Source organism: Sceloporus occidentalis, unplaced genomic scaffold, assembly GCF_023333645.1.
Source record: "Sceloporus occidentalis isolate IW3139 unplaced genomic scaffold, rSceOcc1.0.p SCAF_5, whole genome shotgun sequence".
NCBI classification, from domain to species: domain Eukaryota; kingdom Metazoa; phylum Chordata; class Lepidosauria; order Squamata; family Phrynosomatidae; genus Sceloporus; species Sceloporus occidentalis.
The window spans coordinates 119,204,303-119,228,295 of NW_028316985.1; the positions used below are offsets into that span (position 1 = coordinate 119,204,303).

At 38.8% G+C, this 23,993-nt stretch overlaps 1 protein-coding gene across 1 annotated transcript; it reads right to left on the reverse strand.

Annotated features, from left to right (window-relative positions):
- Positions 1-1,736: 1,736 nt before the first annotated feature.
- On the reverse strand, positions 1,737-21,971 carry NMU (neuromedin U). The gene is made up of 9 exons (XM_089527222.1): positions 21,767-21,971; positions 17,592-17,650; positions 15,728-15,775; positions 15,565-15,624; positions 13,744-13,773; positions 13,587-13,637; positions 11,525-11,596; positions 4,250-4,303; positions 1,737-1,772 (listed from the first exon to the last, which is right to left on the reverse strand). The coding sequence occupies exons 1-9, from the start codon at positions 21,969-21,971 to the stop codon at positions 1,737-1,739; spliced, it is 615 nt and encodes a 204-aa protein (XP_089383348.1).
- Positions 21,972-23,993: the final 2,022 nt, after the last annotated feature.

Here is a 23,993-nt window from a genome sequence, read left to right on the forward strand (position 1 = left end):
CAGATGGGTGAAAAAAGCCCACTTCCGGGCAGCATGGGGATGTGACGATCACATGAGGCATGCCCCCAAGTTGCCCAGAAGCTACCACCAAGTCACCCCAATCCGGAAAAGCTGCCCTGCAAAGGAGCGGTAAAAAATAGCTCCTTTTCAGAGGGCCATTTGAAACTGTGGTGGCAGGCCAGATAGGGGCCACGAGTTTGCAGTTGCCATGGCCTTGAGGTGAGCAGCTCCAGGGCGGCCCCAATCTGCCCTTTTTGGATGGCCTGTTTTGCCCCTTGTGTCATAAACAGGGTATTGATATCACTCATGGCTCAGATCTGCTGCATAGGCTTCTCCATAAGAACTAGGCGCCTGTCAGCTTTTTAGTGAAGTGACTTAAGAAATTATGATATACCTGATGTATACGTTTCCGATATTAGGTGATGAAGTATATCCTTTTTTTTTTATTCTAGCACAAAATCACAAAAGTGACACTGCAACTGAAATTTTCTAAAAGACTCCTTCCTCTATCATGCCCAGAAATGTCAGAATTGTGGGTACAGGAGCTTTATTTTTCTCTCCTCAGTTCACTAGTTTTTCACTGTAGGTATAAGAGCTCACACTATGTACAGTAATCAAATGGAGGGGAAGAAAGCAAACTTTCTTCCACACTATTTTACCAGTGTTAAAGAAGTGACAAATGAAGCCTGACAAGCCTGTGAAAATCATGAACCATGAGCATGGATTTTTGAACCCTGTTTTCTCAGTCTCCAAGTTAAATCCATTCTTTACCCTCAGTGGTGGTAGAGGTACTGTGGTTCAATATGGCTTACAATTCAAAAGGGCTAAATCATTATGGAAGTTGAATTTTGATAGCCCATTTCTTAGAAGTCAATATCATAGTGGCAGCACAAGCACCATTACTACCAGAATGGGCTATATGAAACCAGTTCTACCAGATCCTGTGCTATTCTTATATCAACTAGGCAGCCACCAAGGGCGCAGACCTCAGAAGGGTACAGTACTGACCTTTGAGGGTGCACAGTTTTATATAGATTAGCTTTTTAACCTTTATAAAAAATGCAACTGACTTTTTAAAACAATTAAGATAAATACCACAACACTGCTATGGACTATAATCAATTATAAAGTCAAAGATTGCTGTATTTTAATTTAAAATAATTTAACAGTTTAAAAAAAAATTCCATTTTTTAAACAAGGCATCTATTTTTGAAAAGTATAGTTAGCAATTTGAAGTGTGCATGTGTGCAAGTAGTAAGCCTTGCCCAATAGCCTTGCACCAGCACTGTATGCTGGTTGTCCAACTGCTTAATACAACATATGGAATGTATGGAGTTATTCTGCAACACCAGCTGCATTCTGTAATCTATGCTACAATTTTGACAGTTACAAATTTCCCAATAGCATGTATGTTAGTGATGAAAATTTCTGGTGCCATATCGCGTACTTACTCTGTTCTCTCTGCATAATACTACAGATTGTTTATGACCCATTCAGTGTGCAATGAATAATAAATCAGCAATCCATCCTTAAGTTTCACCCTGAAAAATTAGCTCCTCAAAGTGCTGAGCACATAGGTATACTTTGAGTCTAATCAAATATCATTCATACCAAATACACATTTTCTTGGCATGACAATTCTATAGCCTTTTTTACAAAGTAGATGTTGGCATGTGTGTTGGTATAGAACAGCCTTTAAATATTAATTCTGAGTGAAAAATCAAGTCAATACCATTTTAAGGAAGTGTGGCAGATCTCCTTCCATTGCGTGGCTGGAAAAGAAATAATGGTGGATAAATAAGTGAGTAACCTAAAAACAAGTGGATAACCTTAACATAAAGAAAACAAAAATAATGATCATGGAAGAAATACATAAATTCAACCTAGACAACAAAGACATTTAAATAGTTAAAGAGTTCCCATGCCTAAGATCAAGCATCAATCAGAATGGAAACTACAGCCAAGAAATAAAAAGACTAGGGATGAGAAGGGCAGCTATGAAAGAACTAGATGAGATACAAAAGAGTAAAGACACTAAAGTCAGGATCATCCAAGCCATAGTATTCCCCCTCACCATGTACAGATGTGGGAGTTGGACAGTGAAAAAAACAGATAGGAAAAAATCAACTGGTTTGAGATGTGGCATTGAAGAAGAGTGCTGAGGATACCATGGACAGCCAAAAAGACAAACAAATGGGGCCTTGAACAGATCAAACCAGAAATTCCCATGGAGGCCAAGATGATGAAACTAAGGCTGTCTTACTTTGGTGACATTATGAGAAGGCACGGCTCATTAGAAAAGACAATAATGCCAGAAAAGGTAGAGGACAGAAAAAACAGAAGACCACATGCCAGATAGCTAGACTCAATTAGAAAAGTCATGGGTATGAATTTGCAGGACCTAAGCAGAGCAGTGGAGGACAGGGTGTCTCATCCATAGGTTCATCATGAGTTGTAGCCAACTTGAAGACAGTTAACAACAACAATCTAAAATGCTTCTAGAAGAAATTTAAAGTGAGGTGTTTTTTTTTTTAAAAAAAAATAGGATTCTAAATGTAGGAAAACGTGGCATGAGTTCCAAAATGTTTTTCAAACTAATTTTATTTGAAAACTTTCCACTGATAAACAGTGAAATTCAGAATCACAACTTTCTGTATGAGCTGAAAGAAGAGCAGAAAAAGACTTCAGTTCAGTCCCCAGTTTGATTATATCTGACCTGTGATTTAGGTTACATCTGCACTGCATAAATAATGCAGTTTGGCATTACTTTAACAGCTGTGACTCAATGCTATGGAATTCTGTGATTTGTAGTTTATTGTGGCAACAGAGCTCTCTGACAGAGAAGGCTAAATATCTTATAAAACTACAAATTCCAGAATTCCATAGCATTGAGCCATTGCAGTTAAGGTGGTATCATAAAAAATAAAAATAAAACCTGTATTTATACACCGCTTCTCTGTTAGAAAACAACCAAAGCAGCTTACATATTAAAATTTTATACAGCGTACAATACAGTGCATTATCCCCCACTTCCACCCCAAAAGAATTAAACATGTTATAGTTAAAACAATCAATTAAGATAAACAGTTTAGACATTAAATTAAATTAAATCAAACTGCATTATTCCAGCAGTGCAGATGCAGCCTTAAGCTAGCCTCTATTCACTGGCCTCTACACACACACACAAAGAAACTCTGTCTAATTAATTTCTCATGTGAAAGGATGTTTAGGGCTAAATCATGAAATCTTGACCTTCTATTGGAGCAGAAATAAAACTGGTGGGTTGCCTACTTATTTGCTGTCAAAAGTAAGGCACCTGGTAGGTATCAGGCAGGTCCTATCAATTACCTTTGTTTATCAGTACTCTCTTCAGCAATTGTTTCTGTCAGGCCAGAAGGACAGCATTTCATTACTGCACTCTCAAGAAGTTTTACTGGGTCTAATCTCTCATGGAAAGGCTTCATTTGCTTCAGCTTATTCCTCCTGATCCACTGCCTATATCAGGTAATGGGGAAGTTTTTTTCACTTGGAAAATTCTTTTGGTTCAAGAACCACATTCCATTTTGGAAAGGGTCTTAGAGCTTGCCTTTCAATGGTGTGTGGGTCTAAGGACACAATACCAGCATGGGCAGGTCCAGATGTGATTTTTACCATGCTGTATATTTTCCCACAAATCAAGTAAAGCACAGGTCAATTCCAGGCATGCTTACACAGGAGTAAGCTCCTTTGTAACAACTTTCAGGGATGCAAAGCACAACTCAGTTTTATATGCATCTACTGAAAGATTTAAATTACAAGTTCTTTACAATTTTGTATTACTTTGAGGATCTTTTGTGTTCCAACCAAACTTTTCAAAAGCTAAACGCAGACTTCAATTTCAATTTTATCTGGGTTGCAACTGTTTTCAGTTGGGTGGTGAATATGCTCCAGGGTTGAGTCAGAATCCAAATTAGGACCAAATTTGGATATCTCATTTAAAATTGTACAGAAACCCAGAGTGGATTCACTGCCCCACCAATACAGAAATCTTCCTGGAACAAGATGTTCAACCTAGATGTTTTTGCACTATAAATCAGAGCATGTGCATTAAGATGATACATCTGGTTTTATCATTTATTATCCTCCTGTTAGTGACTATAATGTATTAATCACCCCAAGGACTACTAAAGCAAATTTATCCTAAATCCTGACAATGCTATCATGTTTTGTAATGCAGCAGTGAACTTGAAAGAAACAAAAATTTACTTACTCTGAAAATAAAGTATCCCCTACTTTGAATTCCTCCAGGTATTCGAAGTTCGTCCTGAAAAGAGAATAAACTTTACACCACAAATTTCTATATTTTTAAAGACTGTTTAGAAACTTCAATTAGTGCAGAATACCAGAAAGTATGAAAGTTGGTATAATATACTGATGTGATACTCTGTCAGCTATGCAGACTACCTGTACATTAACAAGGTCATGTTGGTGCCCTGTTCTAATATTTAATGTCTTAATTTGTTTTTAGCTAAGAGCCTTCTTATTTCCCTACTGCAAACAACTTTTGGCTGGAAATTACTAGTAAGAGAGCCTTTTCATTATTTATTTATTTATTTATTTATTTATTTATTTATTTAGCGCTGTAGGTTTGCACAGCACCCACATCCCTGGAACTGACTCCCATCAATTGTCCTGTAGGTCTTCAGAAAGTTCTGAAGATTCATTTGATTTTATTGATTTTCTTTAGTTTTATGGTATGATGACTTTCTGGTAATTTCTGTTGATTGTTTATAATACTGCATTTGTTGTGTATTGTTTCCATCTTGTGCACCACCTTGGGCCTAGAAGTAACTAAATAAATTACATATTTTGCAAAGTCTGTCACAATTTGCCTCAATATATCAAAGTTTTAAAAGTATATCTAAATTCATCTTGTAATAACGTACTAACGCAAGTAATAATATGAGCAATATTGATCTATAATAAATATAGATCAATATTGAAAAGCAAACCACACTTTAATAGCCTGGTAAGCTGTCACATCTGGAGGGTAACACCAAATGAAGGGCTGAGCCAGCTTTTCATTGTTTTGTGTCCACAACACAAAAGGATGAGAGGTTTCCCTCTGCAGCTTCGGTCCCAATAAACAACATCCCACTCGTGCATGCAATCATCTAACTGAAGGGGACAAAATTGCTGTGAATTTTGCTATGCCAGAACAGGGTAAGGATTTTCATCAGATTCATATAAATTATAAATTATAAACAAATGGGAAAAGTTTTCACTTGTTGAAAATTCAATTCTCCAAGTTTTGCCCTGAAGAAAACCCCATTCTTTTCCCAGCTCTGTTTTAACATCTTTGAAAGCACCGCTTATAAGAACACATAGGAATTGTAGGCCAACCAAAAAAAGTTCTACAAACTCTGTTTTGATCAGAAAACACTCTAGAATAGCCAAGTGTATATGTAATAACCTGAAACCTATTGGTTTTCCCCAGCTAGAGTAGATTTTATGGTAAGTTAATACTGTATATAGGTCAGTTCAATAGCCCAACACTAGTTGAGGCTACCCACAGGATTCATGCTGAATGTGCATACTGTATATACTCATGTATAAGTCTAGAAATTTAGGTCAAAAAATGACCCCCAAAACCTGAGTAGACTTATCCACAGGTCAATGTAAGTACTGTATCTTAACGCTTATTGAAAAGAAGGAACCATCTCCTGGTGAAAATCAAGTGTATAATATGTGAAGCTCTTTGTGTTTACTCATCCATCCAGTCCTAAGAGTAAGCACATAGAGCTATGTCTGCTGGGATTTTATAAGTTCTTTGACATTGTTTTGCTTTGCTTCATCCTTTAGATCCTTTGCTATATGTCCCTAAATTTTACCCTCAACTTATCCACGGGTCATAGCAAAATCTGTAATTTTGGCCCCCAAACTTGCCCTCGACCTATACATGAGGTCGATTTATAATTGAGTATATACGGTATATATTTCAAGACAGTGCTCTTGCCCTGATATTTCCCCCTTGCCCTGTGGACTGGAAAAGAGGAACTAGGTCCTCAATCTTGTTAAACCTATCTCCTCCCTGCTTCAGACAATGTCCCAGGCCCCCAACAAAGGACCTTCACTTAAAAAACATTTTTAACCCTTGGTAGCTGGAAAGAAAAGTGCTGGTTTCCAGCCATTTCACTCTCATTTATTCATTTTCCTAAAATGGCTCTGAGTCTCACACTGCTTACAGAATGGCTGCATGTCTTAAAAGCAAAACATTACCTTTTAGCTGTCCTCCCCATTGCCTTTCCCCTAAACAGAGTTCTGGGAAAGGAGGCCTGAGGCTGGTGCTTTGCTTCCCAGCACACCCAACCAGCATGTCAGCCATATGCTTTCTTTTAAAAACAAAGAAAAGGGGCCTAGCACTGTCTGCTAACTTTTGGGTTGGATGTGTGGGGGAGTAGTAATAGGGGCTATTTTGTCTGCTGATTGTGTATGAAACCACACAAGGAGCATACAGTTCTGCAGGCTGAAGCCCCCAAATTCTGAAGGATCCAATCTTCCATCTGTATCAGCCCCCCATGATATTAGCCAAAAGCTCCCTAGACACTAAGCAAGTGAGTACAGTCAAGAAGCTTAAGAGTTTTTGAAGTGTACTTTTATAACCCTCAGTCACTTTGGCGGGTTACAGACCGCCAAAAAATACGTATGGAATACGTATTAGGGTTAGGAAGGGATGGTGCTTCCGCACCCCCCTAACCCTAGTACGTATTCCATATGTACAACATGGTGGCGCCCCTTCCACATGGGGGCCGCCATGTTTACGTATCGGACGCATAGCATCCAGACGTGTCGCGGCGCCTATGACGTCGCGAATGCGCCAGCGGCGCCTCGTGACGTCACAGAGGCGCCGCAAGAAGGAGCTCCATTTTGGAGCTCCTTTTTTGTTCTGCGCGGGAGCCGCGCAGTGTGGCTGCTGCGGCTCCCACACGGAGCAAACGGCGGCGGCGGCAGACCGCCTCAAAGCAGCGGTCTATAACCCGCCAGTGATACTGATAAGTATGGATGTATGTGCAAATCCTTTTGTTCTGAAATATTTATTATCATCTTCTGATCGCGATCTCTCTCTTTGCCCTTAAAGGCAAATGAAGAGGTGTTGGATAGTTCATCTTTAATCATCTATCTAGTACCTCATGGGACAGGCCTAACTGAATCAGATGGCTTGAAAAGGGAAGGAAAAGGAGAAAAATTATCCTTTTTTAAAAAAAAATGGTGAAATTCAATATAAATGAGATGCACTTGTGAAAGAAGGAGTAGACTATGGAATAGCCTAACAGGCGTGCAGTGACTTAGTGGTTAAGACACCAATTCTGATGACTGGAAGATCAGAAGGTTGGCAGTTCAAGGCCCGAGTGCTGCATGGTGGGGTGAACTCCTGTCACTAGTCCCAGCATCTGTCAACTTAGCAGTTCGAAAGGATGCGAATGCAAGTAGATAAATAAGTACCATTTTGATGGGAAGGTAACAGCATTTGGTGCAGTTATGCTGGCCACATGACCATCAGATTTCGTCTTCGGACAATACTGGCTCTTTGGCTTAGTAACGGAGATGAGCACCACCCCATACAGTCAGTTATGACTAGACATTCTTGTCAAGGGACTACCTTTACCTTTATGGAATATCCTACCTAGTATTTTAAAACATCACAGAAGACTTTTGAAAAGCCCTCCTTGGGAAACATCTGGTAAGAGGCTGAGCCTATTATGATCTCCTCCTTTCAAAAACACCTGGGAAAATGTTGCAATTCTATAGGCCATTTGGGTATATGTATGGACTAACATGTTAGTCCATTTCCTTCATTTCTGGTGTATCAAGAGGCCTTAACTGGTCAAAGGGCCCTGTGGTATCTTAATCCTTTTCTATATGGTTTGTGCAAGCCCATAAAAAAATATAGATCATTAATATCTGACTAGAGTGAATTTACCTGCTTTCATGGAGTGTCCCAGTGTTTTTTTTTAATAGTGTCTGCTTAAGAATATATACTTTTGCATAAAATATGTGCCATATGTTTTACTATCCTTGGTTATTTATCAAGTAATCATATTTTGTAAAAGGCTGAAAGAATTCAGTTGATTCAGTTGGGCTGTTGGTATGACAAAGTTACCCCAACTTTCTTGGTTTACATTAGTTGCTTGTCTTGAAGCTCAATTTAAGATGTTCATATCAATCTTGGAAATACTAAACATCACGAGACACAGATAACTGGGAATCCCTTCTTTCATATGCATTCATCCTTGTCCTTCAGTTATCATCCATATCCTCCAACTGTATCTGGCATGGACAGTTCTGATCAATGCTCCAGTTTTCTCTCTCCTCCTTCCACTTCCCTCTGTATCTTCTCCTTACTTCAATTGCTGCAAGCTGAGCTCAAAGTGCAAAAGTTGTTTGCACTCAGTTAACTCCCTAGTGGGGAGGGGAGAGGGCTGAATCTTGCCCCTTCCAATAGGCGGAAGCAAAATCAAACTGATGCACCTTCTCCTAGGTTGTACATTTTTCCTCATTAGTAAATCTTGCCAGTTTGACCACACTTTGATATTGCGTGGGCTCATGTGTCCCAATTTTCATCTGTGAAATGCTGGAGGATATGAATCATCTTCCAAGACCTTGCTCTGAGTGCCCCTACTAATTTGTATTGCTAATTTGAATGTTGCATCTCTTAGTTATGTTAGCTGCTTTGGGTTATTTTGGAAGAAAAAGTGAGCTACAAACTTTAAAACATAATGAGATTGAACCAAAATGTGTCATAGTAGATCAGTAGGGATTCCCTTTCTAAAGAAATGCACATATTACAAAGTAGAAAACTAAATCTGAGAATTAAATCAAGTTTGTCAGAAACTGTTTTTTAAACCAATGAAACCAATAGTTTACCACGAATTTTTTTTAAATCCCTACTGTGCCCAATGCCCTACAGTATGTTTTCCACAGAACCTGTGATACAGTAACAGAGTTTCTTTCAAGTTAGTATATTGCTCAAGGAGATCTAGTATTCAGAGTTGTGGTAGAGAGGCCTAATTAGTGCAGAAACACTGAGAAGATACTGACAAAACATTTTGCTATTAAAAAAAAAGCTTCATGATGGATGCAATCCTTGTCTACTTATATAGCAGAATGCCTCATTAAAGTGAGTAAAGGCCTGAACAGATTTTATAGCTACTGAGCAGTTTACAATATGTAAGCTAATTACCTCCAATAAGCTGGGTTCTCATTTTAGCGACCTCGGAAGGATGCCAGGCTGAGTCAACCCTGAGCCCCTGGCTGGTATTGAACTTACAGCCTTGTGGTTTATGAGTGAATGGCTGCAACACAAACATTTAGCCTCTACGCTACCAGGGCTCCTGGTGCTTAGGTTAACTAAGGGGCTAAACAGACAGCCCCAAAGGAGTGACTTGCCACCGCCCCTTTGAGCACTGTATCGGGGCTGCAGAAACTACATGCCAGGGCCCCGGCCCAGTGATTTGCCAGCTCCAAAAGAAGCAGCAGAAAGCTGTTCCTTTTGAAGCCAGCAAAAAGCCACCCTTGCCACCCTTGTGGCAGCTTTCCCCCATTTCTTCAGTGCAGCATGTCTGAACACTGCACCAAAGAAACTTTGTGATGCTGCCTGCTGCCTGGTTTGGTAGGCGATATGATGCTGGCATCAGGGTGGAGTTGGGGCATGTGGCATGTGGTCATCACACCCCACTCCACCTGATGCAGCATTTCTTGTCAGTCTGTATAGCCTGCAAAATTGTTTAAGAAGAAAGACCCCACCTCCATTATAATATTAAAAAATGGTTCACAATCTTTGGATTTCCACATGTTTTGGACTTTAACTCCTAGAAGTCCCAGTCAGCATGGCCAATGGTCAAGGATGATGGGAATTGTAGTCCAAAATATCTGGAAGGCCCAAGGTTTAGAACCATATTGTCCTGAGACATGTAAACAGATAATTTAAACACAGTTAATGGTATCCTTAGTTTTGCCACCTGAGAGAAGTCTTCCACCTTTACAGACATCTGTACTACTGGGACATAAGTTTAGATCCACCAGCTGCTTATGGGGAGATATATAACATGTAAGATTGGTGGAAAACTCACTATGCTACAGAATTAAAGCACAGCAACTATGGAGTAAACCTCACTGAATCCAGTATGACTTAGGTCTGACCTAAGCATGTCTGGAACTGAGTTACTACAGAGCTTCAAGAATCCAGAGTAATCATTACCTTTCCAATTCCTCAATGTGATTTTTTTTTAAAAAAAAATAACTGAAATAAAATTGAAGGTTTGTACAGACTTATGACTTTTTCTCTCCCCTCAATAAATCTCAAAACACTGTGATGAGTAAAACACTGGTTATTCTCAAATTATAAAAAGCTGACTCTTAATTTGAACACTCTAGTTTCATCACATGCATGTCCTCCTATTCCCTGTAGCATTTGTATATTCTGGCAGGGGTCAACCAGGGTGTATGTTTGGGGATTCTTTTGGACAGCAATAGCCAGCATTCTGAAAGTTGTAATCAAAGTGTAAAGAGAGGAGTTTGGCACACATGTGAGTGGACAATGTGGAAAGAGTTCAGGGGAAAACGTTACTTTGCTTTAATTAAGTTGTTGCATTGTGTTGCATTGCACTATGTGCTAGCATAATATTAGTAAATTTTTCAAAAGAAAATATTATCATTCTTTACTGTTTTATTCTCTACATCTCTATCTTGATATATCTTAATTTAACAATTAATGAACTGACCACACATTTCCAAATTGAACCCAAAGGTGGAATTGTGGGGGCCAACCTGGAAGGAGTATCTGTCAGAAAAGGTACCATAGGCACAGCAGTGGTACCATTGACACTGCTATTATTACATCAATGATCAGTTCACAGATCAGTGTCACGTTTATAAGCCTCATCTTACATGGCATCTGTGCCAACATGGTAGATGATATGACTGGGACTCTGGACAATATTATTCAAATATTTAACTTTAGCCAGGAAACCTAACACCAGACATAACCACATAAAAGGAAGATGTTACACAGACACACACACATATATAAGTTCAGATTTTTCTTATTATGTAACTTTTTCAAAAAAATCAATATATGCATAACTGTTGTGGGGGAAAAAAAGGTATGTAGAATATCAAAGCTTCAAAACCATGAAAATGCAATAGTATGATACATATAAAAAGAAAAACACATTGGATCCAGGCTAAGTGAGCCATTCTTTAAGACCACTAAAGGATAATGGGACACATTAATAATAACTAATTTAAGTCCCATTGATTAGTATTGAACCAAGAAGTAAACCTCACTGAACACAATGGAACTTCTCAGTTCATGAACATGATTGTACCCAGTAAAATTAACAATCAATGATAAATAAACTGTGTTTTTAAAAGGAAAGAAAGAAAGAAAGAAAGAAAGAAAGAAAGAAAGAGAAAAAGGGGATGCTTAAATATTTAAGCTGCACATTTTTATGCAATTGCATAAAATGCATAAAAAGTTACATACGTCTTCTTTGTATCTCTTCAGTCTCCTCTCAAGTTGGGGAACAAGTTGCAGCAAAGGATGCAGGACAGAGGACTAAGAGAGCATGAATATAGACACATGAGCAACAATGAAATCCTGGCTTCAGGATGTAAAAACAAAACAGAAACTCTTTACACCAGCACTGAGTCATAAATACAGCATGCAAAGCAAAAGACAGACCATTCTTGATGGGACATACTGTATTTTTAAACATTCTGTGGGCTGCTTCTGAAGTAGCAGCTTCCTTCACAGGTGGACATCATGAATCTCATTCATGATGGAAATAATAATGCCAGACAGTCTTCATACCTGTGTGATTGTTTGCATGGTTGAGATGGTATACATGCAGAGCTGAGATTATTTGGTCCAGCCTTCTGCTTAATGCATCCCTGACAGATGCCTGGCTACCATATGCTTAAATATCCCTACCAAAGTAAAATCTACCACCTTCTGGGGAAATCTGTTCCATTGCCAGATATCTTTCACTGCTAGGACGACTCTGCCAATGCTTATCCTACACCTGTAATATCTACCCACTGGCTCTGCTACTGATCTGTGGAGCAACAGGGAACAGGTGATCATAGCCTGTCTCCCATTGTAGCAGAACTAGCATGAAAACAAAGAACAGTCATGAGATAAAAGCAAATTCTTAGATCATAGGACTGCAAATTTCACAAACCTAGACCAGGAAGAAGCAACAGTGTATTTCTTAGTATCTAGACATCATTTGGTCACAAAGAAGAATGAACTACCACTAATCAAAATACAGTTTAGGAAGGCTGCATCCACACTGGAGAAATAACTGGGTTTGGTACTGCTTTAACTGCCCTGGCTCAAGGCTATGGAATTCTGGGAGTTGGAGTTTGTTGTGGGGCCCAGAGACATGGTAGCTGTATCATGAGATGGACATAAAAGAATATACAATCACAAAGGGAACTTGATTTCTCAAATCACAAAGCAGTTATCAGGGTGCTTGACAAATTCAGGACTACAAGATACTATTTTGACAAGATTCTACATTATCTTCAGCAACATTCTTTCCTAAATTTATACCATTCCAATATTATACAACAGTTTGGAGCAAAGATTCATTCTACTGTATATACTCATGTATAAGTCTAGAAATTTTAATAAAAAATTTGACCCAAAAAAAACTGAGTCGACTTATCCATGGGTCAATGTAAGTATTGTACTTTAACTTTTATTAAATAAGGAACCATCCACTGGTGAAAAGCAAGATGTAATCCGTCCTGGAAGCACTGACCCATCTCTATATAATCCATCCAGCCTGTAGTATAGGCACAAATCAGTATGCCTTTGGCACCATTTTCCTTTGCTTCCTCCTTGAGATCCTTTGTTACATGAGCCTAAGTTTTACCCTCAACTTATACTAAAGTCATATCAAAATCCATAATTTTCACCCCCATACCTGTCCTCGACTTATACATGAAGTCAACTTATAGTCAAGTATATACGGTATTTTCCATTGGTACCCAAAGATTTAGACAACAATGGCCACAAACATGGAACACTAACAAAGCAGAGGACACAGATGTACATGTATAGCATGCACTTTAAAGCCGGACCTGGTTAATCCATGTTTTATTCCTTTACACAACATATCCCATCTATTACTTATGATAAAATCCAAAACAGAAATTATTATACTCCGTAGCTTCTAAAGACAAGAGTATTACAAAATTAACCAACAATTTTAGTTTAAAATCTTAATAGTTATGGCATTGGTACTTTAGAAGCATTTGTATTTACTTGATATTATCTTTATTATTAACTTGAAAACATGTAGGTGGTCCTAGATATTTCTTAGTAGCTGAGATGATCTTCACCCATTTCCTTTTATAAATAGGTAAAATGTTTTACATTTTGTTTTAGTTATATAATCAAAATATTTAAAACCCTTTCATGGATTATGAACTTGCTATCTACTTGGAGGGATTAAATTACGTGAAAATAATAATGATATTATGCTGTTTTTGGGTGCAGACACATGTTCACTCACAGGGAGAGGGGCATTTCAACTTACCAGAGTTTTTGAGTTGCCTGTATCATGGGTCTTAGAATAATGAAATAAGAACTGTTCAAAGAAATTAAAAGTCAATTTTATTTTGGGACAGATTACTGTTACAACTTTCTAGACAGGTATTATACACATTAAAAAAGACTGGGGGGAAATAACTTACTCTTTTGGTGATGTCCTTTTCATCTAACTCCTGTGGAAATAATGGCATAAAGTCATTTAATGATGCAGCATGGATCATTTATATGAGAGGACAAAAAATGTGGTACAATGGACACTATTGTTACTTATATATTTGTAATTGTTGATTTGAGGCTGCAGACCTAGGTACAAGTGAGACCTGTTCAACTGGCTGTGCTTTTCTTATCAGTAAACATACAGTTTGCTCACCAGATTCATTATTAATACAAATTTATTATTGAAATTATTTATATTCATATGGAATGTTGCAGCTAATTAGTAGAGATAATTAATCAAATTAGATCACCGTTCTTCAAAACACATCTGGACTGTTAAGCCAGCTTCGTTTTAAGAAAGCATTGTTGAAGCACAATACTTAAAGCAGATGTGTTGTTAACATTTTAGTACATCCTACACATTCAAGGAAGCATGTGATAGCTGGAGGATGGCATCCTTCCTCAGAGAGTTGTACTGCTACCCATAACAATTATGAGACAACATGGAATTATAACATGTGGGGAGCAGAGTCCAAGAACCTTTGCAGAATACATTTTAGAACAGTGGAAGATTTGGTTTTAGTAATAATAGACTTCCCAGGCAGTCAAAAGAAAGTGTTAGGGAGCTTTTGCTTTTAGTTTACCATGCTTTCCTGTGCTGTCTTCACTGGAAACTACTCTGGTTTATTTAACGTAACTCCAATAATTCCCAGTCAGCACAGGAATAATGGTTCCCCCATAAAAATTGAGACTGCAGGAAACTGCTCTGTTCTGGTGTTGCAGTTGCAAGAGATAGTTTATCACACGGGAGGCAACATGCCCAAATCCTGTGGATAAACAAGGTTTAAATCCCGGGAATATCCTGCAAAAGCAAGATTGTTTTCAGATAAATCAGGCTAATTGAGCATTAACGCGACATTAACCTGTGCAGAAAGTGGGCAAAATTGTGCTGCTTTTTACTTTTGGAATTTTCCCAAAAGTAAAAAGCGGCACGATTTTGCGACTTTCTGCATGGGTTAATGGGGTTAATATCGCGCTAATGTTCAATTAGCCCAATGTTGTCTGAAAGCAATCCCACTTTTGCAGGATGTTCCCAGATTTAAAACTCGTTTATTCTCGCGATTTGGGAACTTCCTTCCCATGTGATAAACTCCATAGAAACTTTTAAAGGAACATATGTAACCAGAGATAATAAGTTAGAAAGAAGTGAAAGCAGAATGTGACTCTCAGTGATATGAGCAAACTGCATAAATGTTTCCATTGATGGCTGTTCTGCTACTTTTACAGGCAGAGAATTTTTCTAAGTTACATCTGAAGGTAATATTTAAATTCCCCTATACAGATTAGAAATAACTTATTCTGATCTACTAGTTATGAGAATGGCAGATTGCTTCACTTGTACATCCAAAATCCATGAAACAGTAATACCTTTATTCAGTCAATTAAAATGCACAAAATGCCTGATAAAGAAACTGGTGAAGCTTCCAAAGCTTGGATCATGTATTTTGTGCATTGTGGTTGTCCGCATAAAGATATCACTGTTTTGTGGATTTTGGATGTTACTGTACTTTGATATATGGCCAGAACAGTTGCTCCTGAATATGACTTTTAGATCAGTTATTCTACTCTGAGCAGTAATGCTAACCATATAAATCTGGAGGTCTATGGATGTCCCTAGAGATGGGGAACCACACAAATGAGAAAATAATTTGTGCTTAATATCTGCATGGGTATTAATTATAATGCATTATACAAGGTATACTGGCAATCATCTTTCAGAAATACAGTATCATGTTAACTGCCATTACCTGAGCTTTTTGCAGAAATTCCAGAACCATAAAGCAAATCTCTTCGAATGAATTTGATGACTAAAAGCAAGGAAAACAGAATATCAGGGATGTGTTTACTGAACTAATAGCACTTGAGAAATTCAGCATTATTGAACTGGTATATTTTTTTAATTGGACTGACCTGATGTGGAGATTCCCCAGTCAGATAAGAAGAACACACATCATCTATCTATAAATATTGACAAGAGAACAAAGACAAGTCAGCAAAAGGTTGAATTGAGAAAAGAAAGGGGAAATTGAGCTTCAAGTGAGGCTCAAAAAAAGTAACAGCCAGAAAACCTGATACTACTTTCTGAAAAGGGGTTTCCACCAAGGGTTATGATATACATTCAGAAAACAACAACTAAGGGTTGCCTCAAATATATGGGCAAAACAGATGAAGACAGGATTCCACGGATATCAAGAAAAAGGGAAAGAACCAGTTAATCAGTGGAAAAGTGAATGAATAATGGACAGTAAAATAAACTAATTTTAGGCAGGTTATATAAATACTAAATACATTTAGAATAATGTATTAAGAGATACATTATTGAAAGACAATTATCATATAATAAGAAAATGAAAATAATGAATTTACAAATACTTATACTAAGGAGTAATAACATGAAAAGCCTAGGTGTATCAGAAGAGGGGGGAATTGTAATAGAAGCAGAAAGATCTCAGAGGACCCTGAAAAATATGTCTCTAGTATGGAGTAACTTGGTCTTTTCTACTAGTTCAAACAACAACACCTCATCAAGTAGTTTACATGGGTTCATGCAGTCCTCCACATCAGCATATCTCAAACTATTCAAGGCATAAAGGCCAAAACCTGCATCTGAAACTGAGCCCAGGAATAAATGTATCACCGAGGCAGATTATGAAGGGCTTGTATGATACAAGTAGGGATTGTGTGATGGATATCTAGCCCCTACAAGCATCCTACCAACTATAGTGTCCTGTCTGTATAAAAAAATCTTCTGGAATGATTATAATCTGGTACCCAACCCCTTGAGAGCCAGTGCAGTGTAGTGGTTTGAGCGTTGGACTATGACTCTGAAGTCCAGGGTTCAGATCCCTGGTCAGCCAGGGAAACCCATTGGGAGACCTTGGCAAGTCATACTCTCTCAGCCTCAGAGGAAAGTAAAGGCAAACCTCCTCTGAATAAACCTTGCCAAGAAATCCCTATGATATGTTTGCCTTAGGGTCAACATAAACTGGAAATGACTTGAAGGTACTCAGCAACAACAAAAACCCAACCCCTCACTCTCAATAATTGACCTGCTTCTTCATGACCAGGTATGTGACCTTGAAAGCACATACATTCCTGGAAGACTTGGTAGAAAACTAAGAGGTAATGCTCACACATATGGTCCCCACCAGAACTTAAAGAGGAGATTACCAATTCCGTAGAAACTTTTTGCTGTTCTGAACCACATATCCCCCTAACTGTGGCTACTGGTACGATGTACTGGGAAAGTCCACCAACCCATGTCCCCCTAAGTATTCTTTCTCTGTCAGCCTTATAAACTTCTTGTCACAACAGGTTGAACCTGAACTGCAGAGACATTCCATTCCACAAATGTAATGACAGGTATTTTCAAAAGGTCTCTGTGTCTCTATAAGCACAACAGCATTCTCTGATTTTGGACAATGTTAGTCGACGCACAAACCAATACAACCCTTACTTAATCTTCTTGATGTTTCTTTTTTTATTTCTGATGGTTTTTAAAAAATGCTCCCAACCTATTTTCAAACACCTCACTACCTTTATGGGCTTAGAAAAATTCTTCATGTAAGTGGAAAATATACTCACATGAACACATACAAAATCAAATTTTCTTTGGATGCTAGCAAAAAAAGTGTGTATCATCACACTTATGTGCCCCACTAGAATCCTTTCTGTGAATCACTTGAATCCTTAACAAGTATGACCTTTTATTTACACAATGTCATAAACAATAGCAAAATTAAAAACAAGCAGTATAGGAGAAATATCTTTCTACCTCATTCCACAACTGCAAATCTTGTGCTCCTTGTAGAACATGGGATGCCACTGGTGCACCTGAAAATAAGAAAAAAATTCCTTTTCTTAAAGCCATAAAATGTCCTATTTTAAATATTTTTCATCATATAGAAATCTCTGTGAGTAAATGTGAGAGTGAAAATGAAAGAGTTAACATAATCAAGAAAATGGCATTCTTTATTTTACGCATTTGCACCAAAACCAAGCTAGAGGCTGAATATCACATATATATCAACTTCAATAACATTCTTATTGATAGTGGACATAATTCACCAAGGACTGCGATTGTATTGTGAAATGAAACAACTGTACAGGATCATAATGGTACTTTGGCAGTACTTCAATTTATTCTACTGGTTTTTATGCAAGAAATTATTTCTATAAACTGTTTCCACAGATTGCAGTCCAGTAGATAGGTCTATGCACTACAGTGTGCAATACATATCTACTCAGATGTAAGGACCACCGAGTTCAGTGGTCCTTATTCCCACTGAAGTGTGAATAGGATTAAACCCTGAGCTCCACTGAAATCAATAGAGCATTATCATGCCTGCACTGCCATTATTTCCAATTAGTCATAAAATATTGACCATTAGAAATAAAATATCAGTACGTACTTGGTTTTTAATCCTGAAATACATCATTGTAATATAAAATTTAAAAAGAATTGCTTGTCTACAACTTACAGCATCACCTTTTCATAAATGATGTGCATTCTCCTTTCCATCTCTTATACTGTTTTTGGACACTTTCAAAAGAGTAAAACTAATTTGCCACCCAAGTGAAGAAGGTAGATGAATTTTAGTCTAAAGCTTCTGTTCCTCTTGTGATGATCTTGTGACAAGCAGCAAGGATTTATAATAACAGAATTTCTTTCTGCATACTCTAGAGGACTAAACACCACCATGTAGATCTATTACAAGATGCACAATACGTATTTAAATTCTGGTTCATTTATATAGTTATCATTAACTAGTTATTTAGCTACATTAAAAATTCAAGAATTTTGATACAGGGCAAGACACTTTGCTTTCAGATCATTACATTCCAGATGTCAACCTTCTCTAAAATCCCTCTAAGCATGAGGAAAGTTTCCTTATAAGAAATGATATTTGTTAAGAGAGGAGATGTATTATTTGTTAAGAGAGGAGATGTATTGGCTCAAAACAAAGGGGAAAGGGGTTTAATAGGACTGAAACTATGTCTCAGATATAATAAGGGTTTCACACATGATTTAATAAAAATAAAAAATCAGTAAGGAATTTCAAGTTCCAGATAAATTCATGGGACAATTCTGCTTCAAAGTATTGACCAATCATTTTCTTTTTGATTAATTTGTTTAGCTTAAATCAGATAAGAAAACCAAGATAAAAAAAAACAACATTTACACTTAAGATACTTACTTAAAATACTTAAGTGGAGAATGTTTGGAATTAATTTGATATTCATTTACATTGCCCACATTATTATTGCCATACAAAGTGCTGTATCCTGCAAGCATCCCTAATGAATCCTATGAAATTATTATTTTATATATAGTGTCATTAACGTATGCTGAATATTGAAACCACTTCACATATGTATACATGTTTCCTTTATCAAACAAACATTATATTTTGTCTGTAGGAGTTTTAAAGTTGATTCAAATGGTCTATAGATGCTAACTTTTTTTCCAAATGTGCCGATCCTTAGCATTTTGTCTCCTTCTACAGTGCAGTCCTATATGTGTTTACTTAGAAATATATAACCCACTGTGGTTAGTGAAGCTTGTTCTCAGGCAAGTGTATACAGGACTGAAGAAGCCAGCGCTCCTTTACTCTTGCAAAACACAATCATATCCTAAAGTGAAGGACAAACATAAAACTTTCACAGTCACATTTCCCAAAGGTTCTGTAATGCATGGGATCCATGCCTCCAACTACATTCAGTCACAAAAATTACCCCGTAATAACTATTCCCTTCCCCCACCCCTCACTACACTTAATCATATTTTAAACCTCTAACTAGACTAGAGACTGAAACCACAAAATAGATTGTGAAGAGAAAAATCTCTCCTTGTATGTGTTTGTGTGTATGTGCATGTGTGTAGCATTTCATAAACAAATAAACAAATCTCCAAAAGTGTCTCACAACAATCAAAATTGCACTGAACATCAATGTGATACAATGGTAACTGCTGTAACATCCCCAACTTGAAGTAAATGACAGTAAATTAGTTAATAATTTTATTCCAGTGCACAGATGGTAAAATGTAGGTGGATTTCTATTACACAGCAGAACTCTTACAACCACAGAATGAGATCTTACAATAGTCAAAGAACATACTTATTATTACTTAAGTGTTTTATTCAAACTTTTAAATTGGTACCTGAAAATTGCAGGCTTGAAAATATTTGGACAATACAGTTTGCCATAAAGAACTATTGGAAGACCAGTCTCAGATTATAGTATAAAAAGGAATTATCATTTCCTTTTGGTACCTCTGTAACTACAGCAGAAATGGCAGGAGAATAGTGTTCTGTACCAAATAGGTATTCCTACTGAACTCATGATATTATTTAACCTTTTAACATCATTCCATTGTATTGACCTTTTCTGATGCATGAGAACATACAATATGAGAACATGGCAGACAATGACTTTATAACTCTCAATCTACCTCCAATGATCCTGAATGGGGCTGGATTCTAAAACTTTATATTCATCCTAAAGTGGAATCCATTAACAGGGGCTACCAGATTTGACCCTTGAGGCTGTTTACCTGTTTAAGTAGCTGATTTCTTTCTTTCTTAAGACTGAGAACACATTTTTAAAAGGTCAACATATGACATGATTAGGGGAAACAGAAAGATAAAATGTTCTCCTTTACTGGATCAAGCTAGATCAGTGTACAACTTTGCAAGTCTCTGTGGTTGATCGGGATCAACAAAAGAAGAGCAGTGGGTCACCAAAGTTAGAGAGAGATGGAGGAAAGATGTTAGGCTGTATCTGCACCACAGAAATAATCCAGTTTGACACCACTTTAACTCCCATGGCTCAATGCTGTGGAATTCTGAGAATTGTAGTTTGTGAGACATTTAGCCTCCTCTCTCAGAGAGCTCTAGTGCCACAACAAACTACATTTCCCAGAATTCCACAGCCTTGAGCCATGGCATTTAAAATGGTGTCAACCTGGATTATTTCTGCCATGTGGATGCAGCTGTAGATCTGTTTCAAAATACCAAGCACCCAAGCTTTTAATATTTTCCAGACACCAGAAGCAAGCCAGGGAAAACCGCTGGGTGACCTGGAGCAAGCCTCACTCTCTCAGCCTCAGGGGAAGGCAATGGCAACCCACCTCTGAAGAAACTTTCCAGAGTCCAAAACACAATATGGAAATAATCCAGTTTGAGGCCACTTTAACTGCTCTGGCTCGGTGCTAGGGAATCCCGGGAATTGGGGTTTATTGTGGCAACAGAGCTCTCTGACAGAGAAGGCTCAATGTCTCACAAAAGTACAGTTCCTGGAATTTCTTAGCACTGAGCCAGGGCAGTTAAGCGGTCTCAAAGTGGATTATTTCTGCATTGAGAGCCAAAATGACCCCTATGCTAGGGCCATGGCCTGAGGGTGGCCCTAAGTCGGAAAGGAATTCAATGCACACAAGAAGAAGAGGAGGAGGAGGAAGAAGAAGATGAAGTGGAGGAGGAGGAGGAAGGAGAAGAAGAAAAAAAGAAAGAGGAGGAGGAAGAAGACGGAGAAGGAAGAAAAAGGAGGAGGAGGAGGAGGAGGAAGATGAAAAGGAGGAGGAGGAGGAGGAATGAAGGAAGGAGAAGAAAGAAGAAGGAAGGAAGGAAGGAAGGAAGGAAGGAAGGAAGGAAGGAAGGAGGAGAGGAGGAGGAAGAAGGAGAAGGAGAAGAAGAGGAGGGAAGAAAGAGAAGGAGAAGGAAAGAGAAAAAGAAGGAAGGAGAAGGAGTGGCGGAGGGAGAAGGAGAAGAAGGGAGAAGAGGAAGAGGAGGAGGAGGAGGAGGAGGAAAAAGAAGAAGAAGCAGGCTACCTACCTAGCTAGCTAGCTCAGGAAGAAAGATAAAGCGGAGTGATCTCGCTGCAGCCCCAGCGCAGGAGGCAGCACCCTTGAGAGGAGGAATGAGGGGAAAGGGGCAGTCATCCCAGTCTTACCTTTGGAGGCGCTCACCCAAAAGGCGAGGAGGAAGAAGAGCAGCCCCCAAGGGGTGCCTTGGAAGCCCGCCGGCTGCAGCCTCCTGGGGCTGGGGGGCCAAGGGTCGCCCCTGCCCTGCTCCTCCTCCTCCTCCTTCTGGGGCTGCCAGGGGTCTGCTGCTGCTGCCAGGGCATTCTGGGGGTGAAGGCTCCTGGGGCTTGGCATGGCGCCCTCCTCCTCCTCTGCCTTCCTCCTCCAGTCTTTGAAAGCCCTGGTCTCTGGGAGCGCAGACTTTTAAATCTCCCGGACCTCAGCAAGGCGGAACAGGCTGAGTCAGGGAGTGTCACGTCAGAACCCTCCCTCGCAGACACGTGTCCACTTTGGTGACGCAAAGAAAAGGCTCCTTTCTCACTGGGCAACTATGTTTTGGTTTGAGAGTGCTTTCACTGCCCTGGCTCCATGCTATGGAATTCTGGGGAACGGTGGTACAACAAACCACCATTTCCCAGAATTCCATAGCATGGAGCCAGGGCAGTGAAAGCACTCTCAAACCAAAACATAGTTCCCCATTGAAGAGGTAGTCTTTCAACCATTTGTCAAGTGAGGAAGAGAGCCTCAAGGAGTGTGAAACCCTGAGGTAAAAGCTGGCCTGTTTCAGAAGTTACATTTTCCCCCAAAGTTGCCTCACCAACATGGTCAGAAAGGAAACTCTCACATATATAGTCCAAAGAATAACAGGTCCCAACTCTTGTGGTTGTTATTGTGTGCCTTCCGGTCATTTCCAACTCATGCCAACCCTAAGGCTTTTCTTGGCCAGTTGGGCTTCCACTAGATCCATGGTTCTCAACAGAGATGTTCCAGTTGGGATATCATTTCTATTTCTATACGCATTTGCTTCAGGAACCTCCAGATGCTGTTAGACTTCACTGAAGGTCCAGCCTACTTGTGGGAGCGTTTTCCCCCATACAATCCACCCCTCACACTCAAGTCCTTTGGGGAGTTTATCAGACAAGGGAAATTGGAAGTATAATCCAATGGCAATCCGAGTGCAATCATGGGGTTTCACATTATTGCGTGATGGTCTACCACACGCAATTTTGGGCAATGGCAAGCTATCTTGGGGCAATGGGAAGTCAGTTCTAACGCCATTCGAATTCATGTGAATGCGTTCTGGCCCCACTTTCTTTTCATTCGAAATTAAGAGAAATTCCTCCCATGTGATAAACTCCTAGGAGTAACTTGTTACAGCTAAGGAAGACCACGCTTGCTGTTGTTACCCAGAGGACCTTCTCATCAGCCGCTCCCAAACTTTGGAATGACCTGCCGGAAGAGATCTGTCATATTACAACTCTTGATGCCTTCAAGAAGGCTATTAAAATGGATCTCTTCCCAGATTGATAGAGGGTCTCTCCCATTGTCCCATAGTTGTGCTTCATAACTGTGGTTGCTTTACTCATCCCACAACGCCTCATTTTAATGAGGGTTGATTTTAGATGGATTTTAGTATATTGGTTGTATTTTATGATGTTTTGTCTTTTAAGTGGGGGTTAGGGAATTATGTTTAATTAATATTATAGTGATATTTTATGGTTGTAACCCGCCTCAATTCTTTTGGGAGAGGCGGGCTATAAATAAATCATCATCATCATCATCATCATCATCATCATCATCAGTTGCCCTCCAGATTTCTTGGAGTAGAACTTCCCTAAGTTCCCAGCCATCCCTTCCCTGTTATAAAGATTCTACTAGTATTTGTGAGTGACTATACTTTGGGCATTGGGATTTTAATTGGGGAAAGGGTGAGGAAGAAGACTGGAATCCCTTGCGCAGCTGCACAGTCTGTCCTAGAATTCTCCCTGCCCCATTTCACAGCTGCTGCTAAACATTTTTTAAAATCTGTTTGTAGGTCTTTTGATGTCATATCTAGTTTAGCCCTAAGCAAGTGGTGGGTGTAGGTTCCAATAACATAGTGAGACATGCTTCTAAATAGCAGGCATAAGTTTGAGACTCATGCAAAGTGTCTTGGGGAAATCATTTTGCAAAGAAGGAGGAAAGCCCCTCGCTGGTAAAGCATTAAAGTGGCACATTCAGCCCACCAACAGTGAATCGTCTGTTAAAGACAAAGCTAAAGAAGCAACATAGGGAAAGATAATTTCTTTAGAACCCAGAGAGTCATTACTAATCACAGTAGATATTACTGTCCTGGGCAAACAGAGCAAATTTTCAAGAATTAGCCCAAATAATGAT